Raw genomic sequence first — 15199 nt, 5'->3', positions numbered from 1 at the left:
CCCTGTGCCAGGGCTGGAGGAAGCCATCCAGAGAGGTGCCAGAGGCTCAGGGCTCTCTCCTCCTGCTCCCTGCCCTTTGCCAGGGCTGGAGGAAGGCTGAAGGAGCTGGGGAGGGTTAGGGGGGAGGAGAGGAGGCTGAGGGAGACCTCCTGGCTGCCTGCAGCTCCCTGAGAGGAGGCTGTGGAGAGGCTGCTGCTGCTCTCTGCTCCCAGGGAAGGAGTGGCAGAAGGAGAGGGCACAGCCTCAAGCTGCAGCAGGGCAGGCTCAGGCTGGGCAGGAGGGAGAAGCTTTGCCCAGCCAGAGTGGTCAGGCAGTGGCAGAGGCTGCCCAGGGAGCTGGTGGTTCCCCAGGCCTGGAGGGGTTGTTGGGCTGTGGTGCTTGGGGCTGTGGCTCAGGCTGAGCCTTGCAGGGCAGGGGCAGGACTCAGGGATCTCCTGTCCCAGCATGAGTGCTTCTGTGAGCCTCTGAGGCTGTGCCCTGTGCCCTGCAGGGCAGGATCAGCCCAGAAGAGCCAAGGGTGAGGCTCTGTGGTCTCTGGGGGCAACCTCAGACAGCCCCCAGCTGAAGTCCCAGGTCTGGGGGGAAGGAAGGGGAAGGGAGGAAGGAGAGGGAAGGGAGGAAGGAGAGGGAAGGGGGGAAGGAGAGGGAAGGGGGGAAGGAGAGGGAAGGGGGGAAGGAGAGGGAAGGGGGGAAGGAGAGGGAAGGGGGGAAGGAGAGGGAAGGGGGGAAGGAGAGGGAAGGGGGGAAGGAGAGGGAAGGGGAGGGACAGCACATGGCCAGCACAGGTTGTGCTCCCGGTGTCCCTGGGCAGGCTGCAGCCCCGGGCGGGGCGCAGGGCGGTGCGGGCGGCCCCCAGCCCCCCCAGCCCCCAGCCCCCAGCAGGCAGAGAAGCTGAAGGACCTCTCTGAGCATGGGGGGGCAGGTACCAGACGTGGCAGACCACGGCCCAGCTGGTCAGCATGTGGAGGCTGTAGGAGAGCATGGAGCGCTTGGTGCTGTCCCAGAAGGGGTCGGCGAAGCGCGGGTCGTACTGCAAGAGAGAGGAGGCGCCGCGGCTGGCACCGGCATGGCACCGGGATGGCACCGGGGGTGGCACTGGGGTGGCAGCGGGGAGGGCACTGGGTCTGGCAGCGGGGATGGCAGCGGGGATGGGCAGCGGGGATGGCACAGGGGAGGGCGGCGGGGCTGGGAGCGGGGAGGGGAGCGGGGAGGGGAGCGGGGGGTGGGCAGAAGGGGTGGGCACTGGGGAGGGCAGCGGGGCGGGCAGCGGGGGAGGGCAGCGGGGGAGGGCACCGGGAAGGGCACCCGGGGTGGGCACCGGGAAGGGCAGTGGGGCTGGCAGAGGGGAGGGCAGCAGAGAGGGCACTGGGGAGGGCAGCGGGGTAGGCAGGGGGGCTGGCACTGGGGATGGCAGCAGGGAGGGCACTGGGGATGGCACTGGGGCAGGCAGTGCGGATGGCAGCAGGGTGGCAGTGGGAGGGCACTGGGGCAGGCAGTGCGGATGGCAGCAGGGTGGCAGTGGGAGGGCACTGGGGCTGGCAGAGGGGAGGGCAGCAGGGTGGCAGTGGGAGGGCACTGGGGCAGGCAGTGGGGATGGCAGCAGGGTGGCAGTGGGAGGGCACTGGGGATGGCACTGGGGATGGCAGCAGGGAGGGCACTGGGGATGGCACTGGGGCAGGCAGTGGGGATGGCAGTGGGAGGGCACTGGGGCTGGCAGAGGGGAGGGCAGCAGAGAGGGCACTGGGGAGGGCAACGGGGGTAGGCAGGGGGGCTGGCACTGGGGATGGCAGCAGGGAGGGCACTGGGGATGGCACTGGGGCAGGCAGTAGGGATGGCAGCAGGGTGGCAGTGGGAGGGCACTGGGGCTGGCAGAGGGGATGGCAGCAGGGTGGCAGTGGGAGGGCACTGGGGGAGGCAGTGGGGATGGCAGCAGGAGGGCACTGGGGCTGGCAGAGGGGAGGGCAGCAGGGTGGCAGTGGGAGGGCACTGGGGCTGGCAGAGGGGGAGGGCAGCAGGGGTGGCAGTGGGAGGGCACTGGGGCAGACAGTGGGGAGGGCAGCAGGGTGGCAGTGGGAGGGCACTGGGGCTGGCAGAGGGGAGGGCAGCAGGGTGGCAGTGGGAGGGCACTGGGGCTGGCAGAGGGGAGGGCAGCAGGGTGGCAGTGGGAGGGCACTGGGACAGGCAGTGGGGATGGCAGCAGGGTGCAGTGGGAGGGCACTGGGGCTGGCAGAGGGGAGGGCAGCAGGGTGGCAGTGGGAGGGCACTGGGGCTGGCAGAGGGGAGGGCAGCAGGGTGGCAGTGGGAGGGCACTGGGGCTGGCAGAGGGGAGGGCAGCAGGGTGGCAGTGGGAGGGCACTGGGGCTGGCAGAGGGGAGGGCAGCGGGGCTGGCAGCGGGGGTGGCAGTGGGGACGGCCCTGGGGCGGGGGAGGCAACTCAAATACCATCCAACTCCCTCCCCGCCCCTGGGGCTGGGCTCAGCACAGCTTGCTCCAGGCCTCAGCCCGGCTGGACTGGAATGCTTCCCCACAGCCTCTCTGGGCAAGCTGTGCCACTGCTCCCCACCCTCCCGGGCAGGAGTTGCCTCCTCAGGTCTCAGCCCAGCTTCTGCCAGCCTGCAGCCCTCAGCCTGTGCCCTCCCCAGCTCTGCTGGAGCCCTTCAGGCACTGGGAGGCTGCTCTGAGCTCTGCCTGCAGGCTGCACAGCCCCAGCTCTCCCAGCCTGGCCCCACAGCAGAGGCTCTCTGCCCTTGGATCATCTCTGTGGCCTCCTCTGGAGCCTCTCCAGCAGCTCCAGGTCCTTGTGCTGGGGGCTGCAGAGCTGCCCCAGCCCTGCAGGGGAGGGCTGAGCAGAGCAGAGGGGCAGAATCCCCTCCCTGCCCCTGCTGCCCACACTGCTGGGGCTCAGCCCAGGGCTGGCAGCGCTGGGTGCCAGCTGCTGATCTCCCACCTTGCTTTGCCTGCCCTTAGCTGCTCCTTTTGTGCCCAGGAACTCTTGGCTCAACTCCTCAGATGGAGAGCAAACCTAACCACCCCTAAGAGCAGCAGCAAACCCAGAGTGAAGCTCCACACACAGTCACAGAGCTGGCAGGGCTGGAAGGGAGCTCCAGGCTCAGCCAGCCCCAACCCCCTGCCATGGGCAGGGACACCTCACACCACAGCAGCTTGCTCACAGCCACCTCCAGCCTGGCTGCAAACACCTCCAGCCAGGAGGCTTCCACCACCTCCCTGGGCAGCCTGGGCCAGGCTCTCACCACCCTCCTGCCCAACAACTTCTTCCTCACAGCCAAGCTCCAGCTCCCCACTTCTACTTCTGCTCCAGCCCCCCCACTCCTGTCCCTCCCTCACCCCCTCCAAAGTCCCTCCCCAGCTTGTTTGCAGCCCCCTGCAGCTCCTGGGAGGCCACCAGAAGGTCTCCTGGGAGCCTTCTCCTCTCCAGCCTGCACAAGCCCAACTCTCTCAGGCTGTCCACAGGCACCACAGGACTCCAGCAGTGCAGGACCCTTACTCAGTGCTTTAGTCCCCCCCCAACGACCCCTAGCAGCCAGGAAGAGCTTCTCTGCCATCAGGAGCTCCTGCAGGGAGCCCTTCCACCTGTGGAAAGCTGCAGACCCCTTACCTTGATAGCCACGGGGTGGATGGTGCCTCCTACCTCAAAGCTTCCCTTCTTGAACATCATCACTGAGGTGTTGTTGATGCAGGTGCCTGGCAGGGCGGGGAACAGGGCAAGGGTTTATCCCACCCCAGGGAAAGCACCAGCAAAGCAACCCCAAACTCTCTGCAGCAGAGCTCAGGTTGCTAGAAGAGAAAGGAAGGCTGAGCCCTCAGACCACCCCAGGGGCTGCTCTCTCCTCCACTGCCATGGAATGGGCTGGGAAGGAGCTTGGGGCCCATGGAGGTCCAGCCCCTGGCACAGAGCTCCTGCCAAGCCCAGGCTGCCCAAGGCCTCACCCAGCCTGGCCCTGCACAGTTCCAGGCTTGGAGCTTCCACAGCCTCCCTGGGCAACCTCTGCCAGTCTCTCCCTCCCCCCTCTCTCAAGGATCTCTTCCTCCTCTCCAGTCTCCATCTCCCCTCTCCCAGCTCCAAGCCATTGCCCCTCGCCCCCAGCCCTTGGCCAGAGTCCCTCCCCAGCTCTCCTGGAGCCCCTCAGGCACTGGGAGCTGCTCTGAGCTCTGCCTGGAGCCTTCTCCTCTCCATCAGCCCCAGCTCTGCCAGCCTGGCCCCACAGGGGAGGCTCTGCAGCCTCTGCTCCTCTCTGTGGCCTCCTCTGGAGCCTCTCCAGCAGCTCCAGGTCCTTGTGCTGGGGGCTGCAGAGCTGCCCCAGCCCTGCAGGGGAGGCTGAGCAGAGCAGAGGGGCAGAATCCCCTCCCTGCCCCTGCTGCCCACACTGCTGGGGCTCAGCCCAGCACAGCCTTGCTCTCTGGGCTGCCAGGGGACCATCCCTTGCCCATGCTGAGCTGCTCCTCCCCCAGCAGCCTCAGCACCCAGCCATGGGGCTGCACAGTGCAGCTCTCAGAGCGTCCTGGAGCTGCCCCAGAGCGTCAGAGCCCTGCCTTGGATGAGGGCTAACAGATCCTGGAGGCTCCTCAGCCAACAGCCCCCTGCTGCAGCCTGGCTCCAGCAGCCTGCAGCCAGGGAGGGGAGGGAAGAGCAAGGCCCTGGGTGGAGTCTGTGCCTACCTTCTGGGAAGATGAGGATGGGCAGCTTGGCCTTGTCTGCAATGTGCTCCTGAATCCTGGGGAGGGAAAGAGCCCTGAGCCTGCATGGGCAGGGCAGGCTCAGGCTGTGCTTGGCCAGGAGGCTGAGAACCAACCTCTGAGCTCAGCCCAAGCATCCTCTGCCCCTGCCCAGGCTGGGGCTGAGCCATGGCCTCAGCACCACAGCTCTGGAACCCCTCCAGGGATGAGCATCCAACCCCTCCCTGGGCAGCCTGGGCCAGGCTTGCAGAGCCCTTGCAGCCAAGAAGTTTCTTCTCCTCTCCAAGCTAAGCCTCCCCTGGGGCAGCCTGAGGCCATTGCCTCTCCTCCTGGCCCTTGTTCCTAGGGAGCAGAGCCCAACCCCCCCTGGCTGCAGCCTCCTCTCAGGGAGCTGCAGAGAGCAAGGAGGTCTCCCTCAGCCTCCTCTGCTCCACACTCCCCACCCCCAGCTCCCTCAGCTGCTCCTCCCCAGCCCTCTTCTCCACACCCTTCCCCACCTTCCTTGCCCTTCCCTGGTCCTGCTCCAGCTCCTCCAGCTCCTTCTTGCAGCCAGGAGCCCAAAGCTCAGCCCAGCCCTCAGGCTGCAAACACCTCCAGCCAGGAGGCTTCCACCACCTCCCTGGGCAGCCTGGGCCAGGCTCTCACCACCCTCCTGCCCAACAACTTCTTCCTCACAGCCAAGCTCCAGCTCCCCACTTCTACTTCTGCTCCAGCCCCCCCACTCCTGTCCCTCCCTCACCCCCTCCAAAGTCCCTCCCCAGCTTGCTTGCAGCCCCCTGCAGACCCTGGGAGGCCACCAGAAGGTCTCCTGGGAGCCTTCTCCTCTCCAGCCTGCACAAGCCCAACTCTCTCAGGCTGTCTGCAGAGCAGAGCAGCTCCAGCCCTCTGCTCCTCCTCCTGGCCCTGCTCTGGACACCTTCCAGCCCCTCCAGAGCCTTCCTGGCACAGAGGCTCCAGAGCTGGCCCCAGAGCTGCAGCTGTGGGCTCAGCAGAGTGGAGAAGAGGGGCAGAATCCCCTCCCTGGCCCTGCTGGCCACACTTCTCCCTCCCCAGCTTTCCTATAGGCCTCCTTAGGATATTGGAAGGCATCTTAAAGACAGCCCAGTTCCAGCAGCCCTGCTGTGGGCTCCAGCCCAGCTTGCTGAAGGCCATTTTTGCCAGCAGGAGCTCTCCTGTGGGGCATTGGCAACATCACTGCTGTGCTCCCAGGGGTGGGGGAAGAAGGATCTGAAGGGAAGAGTTTCTTTCCCCCTGGGGTTGAAGGATGATGATGAGTGCAGGAGTGACCTGTGTGTGTGACCTACACTGCAGCTGCATAGGCCCTGGCCCCAGCCCCCAGCTCAGCCCCAGCCCCGGCCCCAGACCACACCCCTGGCCCCAGCCCAGCCCCAGCCCAGCCCCAGCCCAGCCCTGCCCCAGCCCAGCCCTGGCCCAAGCCCTCAGCCCTGCCCCAGCCCAGGCCCCAGCCCAGACCCAGCCCAGCCCCAGCCCAGCCCCAGCCCTGCCCCAGCCCTGGCCCCAGCCCTGCCCCAGACCTGCCCCAGCCCCGGCCCCAGCCACGGCCACAGCTCTGCACCAGCGCTGCCCCAGCCCTGCCCCAGCCCCAGCCTAGCCTCCAGCCCAGCCCTGCTCCAGCCCCAGCCCATCCCCAGCCCAGCCCCAGACCTGCCCCGAGCCCAGCCCAAGCCCCGGCCCTAGCCCCCAGCCCAGTCCTGCCCCAGCCCCGAACCAGCCCCCAGCCCTGCACCATCCCCTACCCCACCCTGGCCTCAGCCCAGCCCCAGCTCTGCCCCAGCCCTGCCCCAGCCTAGCCACAGCTATGCCCCAGCCCTGCCCCCAGCCCAGCTCCAGCTCAGACCCTGTCCTGACCCAGCCCTACCCCCAGCCTAGCCCCAGCCCCATCCCTGGCACTGCTCCAGCCCTGCCCCAGCCCCGGCCCCAGACCCCAGCCCAGCCCCAGCTCAGCCCCCAGCCCCGCCCCCCAGCCCTGCCTCATCCCTGGCCCCAGCCCCCGCTCAGCCCCAGCCCAGCCCCGGCCCCAGCCGCAGCCCTGCCCCCATCCCCGCACAGCCCTGCCCGCAGCCCAGCCCCCAGCCGCGGCACCAGCCTCCAGCCCAGCCCCAGTCTAGCCCTGACCCTGCCCCAGTCCAGCCCCAGCACAGGCCCCAGCCCAGTACCCAGCCCAGCCCCAGCCCTGTCCCCAGCCCAGCCCCAGCTCAGCCCTAGCCCCAGCCCAGTCTCCAGCCCAGCCCTCAGCCCAGCCTCCAGCCTCAGCCCAGCCCCAGCCCAGCCCCAGCCCCAGCCCAGCCTCCAGCCCAGCCTCCAGCCCAGCCCCCAGCTCAGCCTCCAGCTCCAGCCCAGCTCCAGCCCAGCCCCAGCGCAGCCTCCAGCCCTACCCCAGACCCCAGCCCCAGCCCTAGCCCCAGGCCAACCTCCAGCCCCAGCCCAGGCCCAGCCCAGCCCCCAGCTCAGCCCCAGCCCAGCCCCAGCCTTAGTCCCAGCCCAGCCCAAACCCAGCCCTGCCCCAGCCCCCAGCCCAGCCTCCAGCCCCAGCCCAGCACCCAGCCCAGGCCCTGCCCAGCCCCAGCCTGGCCCCAGCCCTGCCTCAACCCAGCCCCCAGCCCTGCCTCAACCCAGCCCCCAGCCCAGCCTCCAGCCCCAGCCCAGCCCAGCTTCAGCCCCCCGCCCAGCCCTGCCTCCAGCCCCGCCCCAGCCCAGGCTCAGCCCTGCCCCAGCTCAGCCCCAGCCCAAGCCCCGGCCCCAGTCCCCAGCCCAGCCCCAGGCCTGGCCCAGCCCAGTCCCAGCCCTAGCCCAGTCCACAGCCCAGCCCCAGCGCAGCCTCTAGCCCAGCGCAGCCTCCAGCCCAGCCCTCAGCCCAGCCTCCAGCCTCAGCCCAGCCCCAGCCAAGCCCCAGCCCAGCCCCAGTCCCAGTGCAGCCTCCAGCCCTACCCTAGCACTCAGCCCCAGTCCTAGCCCCAGTCCAGCCTCCAGCCCCAGCCCAGCACCTAACCCAGGCCCAGCCCGGCCCCAGCCCTGCCTCAACCCAGCCCCCAGCCCAGCCCAGCCTCAGCCCCCAGCCCAGCCCCCAGCCCAGTCCCAACCGAGCCCCAGCTGAGCCCCAGCCCCAGCCAAGCCGTGCTTAGCCCTGCCCCTGCCCAGCCCCCAGCCCAGCCCCAGCCCACCCTCCAGACCCAGACCCAGCTCAGCCCTACCCCAGCGCCAGCCCAGCCCTGGCCCCAGCCCCAGCCCTGCCCCAGCCCTGGCCCCAGCTCTGCCCCAGACCTGCCCCCAGCCCCGGGCCCAGCCATGGCCACAGCTTTGCACCAGCCCTGCCCCAGCCCCAGCCCCAGCCCTGCCCCAGACTGCCCCAGACCAGGCCCAGCCCCGGACCCAGATCACAGCCCCGGCCCCAGCCCTGCCCCAGCCCTGCCCCAGCCCATCCCCAGCTCAGCCCCAGACCTGCCCCAGCCCCGGCCCCAGCCCCAGCCCTGGCCCCAGCCCTGCTCCAGACCCAGCCTAGCCTCTAGCCCAGCCCTGCTCCAGCCCCAGCCCATCCCCAGCCCAGCCCCAGCCCTGCCTCAGACCTGCCCCAGCCTAGCCACAGCTATGCCCCAGCCCTGTCCCCAGCCCAGCTCCAGCTCAGACCCTGTCCTGACCCAGCCCTACCCCCAGCCTAGCCCCAGCCCCATCCCTGGCACTGCCCCAGCCCTGCCCCAGCCCCAGCCCAGCCCCCAGCCCAGCCCTGCCCCAGCTCAGCCCCCAGCCCCGCCCCCAGCCCTGCCTCATCCCTGGCCCCAGCCCTTGCTCAGCCCCAGCCCAGTCCCGGCCCCGACCCCAGCCCTGCCCCCATCCCCGGCGCAGCCCTGCCCCCAGCCCAGCCCCAGTCTAGCCCTGACCCTGCCCCAGTCCAGCCCCAGCACAGGCCCCAGCCCAGTACCCAGCCCAGCCCCAGCCCAGTCTCCAGCCCAGCCCTCAGCCCAGCCTCCAGCCTCAGCCCAACCCCAGCCAAGCCCCAGCCCAGCCTCAAGCCCCAGCCCAGCTCCAACCCAGCCCCAGCGCAGCCTCCAGCCCAGCCCCAGCCCAAGCCCCGGCCCCAGTACCCAACCCAGCCCCAGGCCTGGCCCAGCCCAGTCCTAGTCCTAGCCCAGTCCACAGCCCAGCCCCAGCCCAGCCCTAGCCCCAGCGCAGCCTCCAGCCCAGCCCCAGCCCAGGCCCAGCCCAACCCCAGCCCCAGCCCTGCCCGAGCCCAGCCCCACCTCAGCCCCAGCCCAGCCCCCAGCCCAGCCCTGCCCCAGCTCCCAGCCCAGCCCCAACCCTGCCCCAACCCCTGCCCCAGCCCAGACTCCAGCCCCCAGCCCAGCCCCAGCCCCAGCCCCATTCCCGGCCCCAGTTCCCAGCCCTGCCCCCAGCCCAGCCCCCAGCCCAGCCCCAGCCCTGCCCGAGCCCAGCCCCACTCCCAGTCCCAGCCTAGCCCCCACCCCTGCCCCAGCCCCACCCCTGCCCCTAGCCCAGCCCCACCCCTGCTCCAGCCCCGGCCCCTGCTCAGCCCCAGCCCCAGCCCCAGCCCCAGCCCCAGCCCCAGCCCCAGCCCTGCCCCCAGCCCAGCCCCAGCCCAGGCCCAGCCCAACCCCAGCCCCAGCCCTGCCCGAGCCCAGCCCCAGCTCAGCCCCAGCCCAGCCCCCAGCTCAGCCCTGCCCCAGCTCCCAGCCCAGCCCCAACCCTGCCCCAACCCCTGCCCCAGCCCAGACTCCAGCCCCCAGCCCAGCCCCAGCCTCAGCCCCATTCCCGGCCCCAGTTCCCAGCCCTGCCCCCAGCCCAGCCCCAGCCCAGCCCAGCCCCCAGCCCAGCCCCAGCCCCAGCCCTGCCCAAGCCCAGCCCCAGTCCCAGCCCCAGCCTAGCCCCCAGCCCAGCCCGAGCCCAGCCCCATCCCAGCCCTAACCCAGCCCCAGCCCAGCCCCCTGCCCAGGCCCAAACCAGCCCCAGACAATACCCATCCCCAGCCCCAGGCCAGCCCTGCCCGAGCCCCATCCCAGCCCTGCCCCAGCACAGCCCCATCCAACTCACAGCCCAGCCTACAGCCCAGCCCCAGCCCTGCCCCAGCCCCAGCCCAGCCCCCTGCTCAGGTCCAACCCAGCCCCAGACCATACCCAGCCTCAGCACCATGCCAGCCCAGCCCAGCCCCAGCCCCGGCCCCAGCCCTGCCCCAGCCCCTGCCCCAGCCCAAGCCCAGCCCCAACCCAGCCCTAGCCCAGCCCCAGCCCTGCCCCAGCCCAGCCCCAGCCAAGCCCCAACCCAGCCCCAGCCCAGCCCCAGCCCAGCCTCAGCTCAGCCCCAGCCCAGCCCCCTGCCCAGCCCTGCCCCAGCCCCCAGACAAGCCCCAACCCTGCCCCAACCCCAGCCCCAGCCCAGACTCCAGCCCCCAGCCCAGCCCCACCCCTGTCCCACACCCCGCCTCAGCCCAGCCCCTGCTCAGCCCCAGCCCAGCCCCGGCCCCAGCCCCTGTCCCAGCTGTAATGGGTTGGGGCAGACCCCCCTCCACACCGCAGGGCAGAAACAACGACTCAGACAAAGGGATTGCAAAAGGGATGGAAAGTTGAAATAGGAAAACAATAAAAAACACCAATGAAAGCTTTACAGAGAACCACAAGCATTGTGACAAAGAGAGAGATCCCAGAACATGCCCAAGAACATCCCATCCCCACCTGGGGGCACACCCAAACCCCCCAGGGCTCTTTCCTCCCCCCCAACCCAGCCTTGGGCCTTGGCAGGCCCAAGGGAGGCAGCTCAAGCCATTTTACCTAGGCTGCAGCTGGGGAAGAAAGAGGAAGTGAAGACCCCGCATGGACATTTTATATGGGAGCAGGGCATTATGGGAAATGGAAGACCTACCTGTGACCACCCCCTGGGATGGGCCCACCCGTAGGGACCTCCCAGGTGTGGTCTGTGCAGTGGCATCCGGGCCTGCCCCAGTCCCAGTTCCAGCCCCGGCCCCAGGTCTGCCCCAGCCCAGCCCCAGCCCCAGCCCTGGCCCCAGCCCAGCCCCAGCAAAGCCCCAGCCCAATCCTGGCCCCAGTCCTGCCCCATCCCCGGCCCCAGCCCCAGCCCCAGGCCTGGTCCAGTCCAGCCCCTGCCCCAGCCCCAGCCCTTCCCCCAGAACAGCCCCAGCCCAGCACCCAGCCCAGCCCCAGTGCCAGCCCCAGCCCTGCCGAAGGTCTGCCCCAGACCCAGCCCAGCCCCAGCCCAGCCCCAGCCCTGCCCCAGCCCCGGCCCCAGCCCCCAGCTCCAACCCTGCCCCGGCCCTGCACCCAGCCCCAGCCCCGGCCCCAGCCCAGCCCCCAGATCAGCCCCAGCCGTGCCCTAGCACCCACCCCAGCCCTGTCCCAGCCCTGCCCCCAGCCCAGGCCCCAGCCCTGCCCCAGCCCTGACCGTAGACCCTGCCCCAGCTCAGCCCCAGCCCAGCCCTCGCCCTAGCCCCACCCCCTGCCCCAGCCCAGCCCCAGCCCAGCCCTGGCCCCAGCCATGCCCCAGCCCTGCCCCAGCTGAGCCACAGCCCAGCCCAGCCCCAGCCCAGCCTCCAGACCAGGCCCAGCACTGCCCCAGCCCCCGCCCCAGCCCCAGCGCCAGCCCCAGCTCAGCCCCGGAACCAGCCCTGTCTTAGCCCTGCCCCAGACCCTGGCCCCAGCCCAGCCTCAGTCCAGCCCCAGCCCTGCCCCTAGCCCCAGCCCCATCCTCCAGCCCCACCCCTGCCAGCAGCCCCATCCCCAGGCCCGGACCCAGACCTGGACCCAGCCCTGCCCCAGCCCTGCCCCAGCCCCCACCTCAGCCCTGCCCCTACCCTAGCCCCAGCCCCAGCCCTGCCCCACCTCTGGCCCAGCACCCAGCCCCAGCCTCAGCCTCAGCCCCAGCTCTGCCCCCAGCCCAGCCCCAGCCCCGGCCCCAGCTCCCAGCCCTGCCCCAGCCCCAGCCCAGCCTCCAGCCCAGCCCTGCCCTAGCCCCAGCTCAAACCCCAGACCCGGCCCCAGCCCCGGCCACAGCCCTGCCCCCAACCCCAACCGAGCCCCAGCCCCAGCCCCATCCCCCAGCCCAGCCCCAGCCCTGCTCCAGCCCCAGCCCAGCCTCTAGCCCAGCCCTGCTCCAGCCCCAGCTCAGCCCCAGCCCAGCCCCGGCCCCAGCCATGCCCCCAGCCAAGCCCCAGGCCTTCACCAGCCCCCGCCCCAGCCCCAGCTCAGCGCCAGCCTAGCCCCAGGAGAGGTTCAGCTCCTAGATCCTCCCAGCCACCAGCAGCAGCATCACCAAAGGGTTTCAGCTGCTGGCCTGGGGGACAGGGGAGGAAGCTGCAGGGCTTCAAGGGCTGCTCAGCAAGCTGGGGACAGAGTTTGTCTCAGGGGCTGCTGTGCCAGGCCGGGGGGGATGGTTTGAAAGCCAGAGAGAGAGAGCCAGAGTGGAGAGAAGGAGAAATGTTTGCCCCTGAGGGTGGTGAGAGCCTGTCCCAGGCTGCCCAGAGAGAGCTGGGGGCTGCCCCCATGCCTGGAAGCCTTCCATCTCAGGTTGCTTTAGGGCTCTGAGCAGCCTGCTCTGCCTTGGGATGTGTTGAGGAATGCCTTGAATTGCAGGGACATGGTTCTATGGACCAGTTGTTTGAACAGAGTGTGTAGGCCAGACTCCATCTTGTTGTTTACTGCTCACAGCTTAGCAGGTATGCTGATGCAGCAAGGCCACCACAGCCCTGTGACTGTGCTTGCAGTTTCTCATGAGATAGCACCATGTGAAATGTATGTGATACAAAGCATGTGTGAAACAAAGAACTACTGAGAAAGGAGGTTGTGAAGTTGCACGTAGGTCTAACCGCAAGCAGGCCGGATATTATGATGTAAGCCTGGATTAATAGCCAATAGAATAATGACACTTGTGCATATTTAGCTGAGATGCTTTAGAAGCCATGCTTTCAAGCAATAAATTTGAAGCTTAATTACCAATCATATTGATTGTCTGTTCAATGCTTCCCGCCCCGCCACAAATGGCGCCCGAACAGGGACCACTCTACGCCTGAAGAAAAGGGGACCCCCCTGCTCCTGAAGGACACCATCCTGGCCACAGTTCACTGTGACGCTTTTTCGGCCCTGCAGCAGCACAGGAGGTGAAAGAGCGAGAAAAAGAGGCTCCCCACCTTGGAGGCACTTACAGAAGTGCTCCAGCCGAGATACGCTGCCCAAACCCTCAGGAAAAGCTGCAAACAGCGCTGACGGGAAATATGGAGAGGCAAGCGGCGTGGGAGGGGTTAAAATGCTCTTTAGAAAAGCGGTGTGTTAAAGATATAGACCTTAGTAAGGAACTGCCAGGATGGTTTACTTATGGTACTGCTAAAGGGTCTTTCCAGTGCCCTAATAGTGTCTTTGAAGAAGGGGAATGGCGCAAGTTAGGAGATAAGCTTTGGGAAACAGTGTTGGATTGACCCACTGAATTTAGGGAGTGCAATGCTCAAGCAATGCTCAGCTGAGAGAAGGAAATGTTTTAGCCCTTGTAGGCCACAGACCTTGGGAAAAACTGCAACTGTGTAGAGAGAAAAAAGCCTTTAGCTAATTACCAATGGCCATTGTGACTCAGGAAGCCCCACAACTACCTGAGAATTAGAGCTGGGAAACATTGCGAGAGTCTTTTGTCTTCTCTCTGAACTTAGATAAGAGATGCTTGATCCTTTGCCGTTTGTCTATCACCTGCCTGGGCCTTGCCCAGCCATGTGTGTGCCCTGGTATTTTCTCGGCAGCCAATCACGAATCTGTAACTGTCGGATGGACACATTTAATTGCCAATCACTAGTTACTTTCGATTATGTTAGCCTATATAAAGGACATACTTTGTACAATCAAGTAGACACCTTGCTTGCATCAAGCTTTGTCTCCATCTCTCAATCTCGATACTAGATGAGGACAAAACCTCTAAGAAATTAGCAAAGCCATGGCGTACTGTCATGCATTGTTTGCAGCAAGATGCAGCTGAGCAAAAGGCAGCTGTAGCGGCACAATCGCGGTTAGCACCTCCTCCCCCGCCTCCGGGTGCTACGGGAGGGACGGATTACCCTATAGCACCAGCAATTCGCACAGTACAGCTAGCAGCTAGTTCTATGCCCGGTACTGCCTCACAGAGTGTCCCTGCACCATCAATGTCTCAGGCTGTTGAAGAATCCCCAGTCCCCTCAGCCCCTCCGTGTGAGAATTTTCCTCCACCACCTGAAGAAGCCTTAACTCAGGGCTCAAGCTGAAAAGGGCAAAGCTCTTCAGGGGTGTTGGAAATGGGTAAGGTGGGCGAAGGGAGACGGCAGTTTTGGCAAACTATGGCAAGGGAAGCCCTTAACGCTGGTGCTAGGGACGCCGCGGGAGTTCTCATGGACAGTGCCTTCCCGGTAATCTATACTCCGCTTCAAGGTGGAGGAATGCAGGCACAGCTGACAAATTCAGACTGGAAATGGCTTTCACAGTTACGACAAACGGTGAATGACTGTGGGCTTCACGGAGAGCCTGCTCGCCAAATGGTGAATTATTTGTGGAGTACTAATATTTTATTACCATCAGAGATTAAGACTGTTGTGAAACTTATTCTTACACAGTCTCAATGGATGTTATGGAATGCATATTGGCAATCAGTTTGTCAGGATATTGTAGCCGTTCAGAGGCAGCCTAATGATCCACTTTATGGAGTAACATTGGATGATTTAATGGGCATGGGTCATTTCCCATGCAGTCGAACATCGATCACAACAACTGCTATGATCATCTGGGATCAAACAGCATCACTCAGAAGAATGTACCACAGCATCATGTGAATTAGGATTGAATATTGAATATTGTGGTTGTTTGATAACTTTGTATTCTCTCTTGTTAACTACGTGTGCCTGAGAATGTAGACATCCTAGAGGATGCAGCTTCATCTTTACATTTTGCTCAGTAGAGATTACTAACAAAAAATAAAAAGGGGGGGGGGGGGGAAAGAGAGAATACCCCATAGCGAAAAATTAGCTCATGGCAACCCTAGAAATGCTGTAACCCTAGGGACATCAACCCTAGAAAGTGTTGTAACCCTAGAAACATCAACTTTGCAATGTGCTGTAACCCTCTCACCACAAGACACACGAACACGGCACAACTGTCATGAAAATGACAATCAGCAAACCTGCTTAGCACTGACCTCAACGACTGTCACGAGAAACCAAGATGTCAACAGAAAGCATCTAACTTATAACTGAGTGTCGTGACTGCTTAACTGTTGTGTGAGCATTAAGAGATCAGAATCACTAGGATGAGCCAAAACACATTATTCTGTGTAATTTTACATTGGGCAATGCAATGAAGCTCTTTTTGCTCTTGCTGTTTGCCTGTAAGTTTTCCGTCTGTGAAGCTAGAGCCTGGTCAGATCTACCTTTACAGATTAAAGAAATCTTGCTACCATTAAACAATTCATGATTTTTGACCATCCTAGAGAAAATAAAGATGCAACATAATCCTAAAGC

The 15199-nt window shown here is 65.7% G+C and overlaps 1 protein-coding gene across 1 annotated transcript; it reads right to left on the bottom strand.

Annotated features, from left to right (window-relative positions):
* Window positions 1-900: 900 nt before the first annotated feature.
* Window positions 901-14695, bottom strand: LOC137459769 (glycerol-3-phosphate acyltransferase 3-like; the record flags this gene model as incomplete). Its single annotated transcript, XM_068170525.1, has 4 exons — window positions 14691-14695; window positions 4678-4799; window positions 3650-3702; window positions 901-1030 (listed from the first exon to the last, which is right to left on the bottom strand). Coding segments are annotated over exons 1-4 (310 nt in total), but the record flags the coding sequence as incomplete, so codon positions are not given.
* Between the last annotated feature and the right edge of the window lie 504 nt (window positions 14696-15199).

Source organism: Melanerpes formicivorus, unplaced genomic scaffold (genome assembly GCF_026170545.1).
Source record: "Melanerpes formicivorus ecotype bairdi unplaced genomic scaffold, bMelFor1.0.p_v2 SCAF_410, whole genome shotgun sequence".
Classification (NCBI taxonomy): domain Eukaryota; kingdom Metazoa; phylum Chordata; class Aves; order Piciformes; family Picidae; genus Melanerpes; species Melanerpes formicivorus.
Note: the sequence above shows the minus strand (reverse complement) of the source record. Positions and strands in the feature narration are given on the sequence as shown.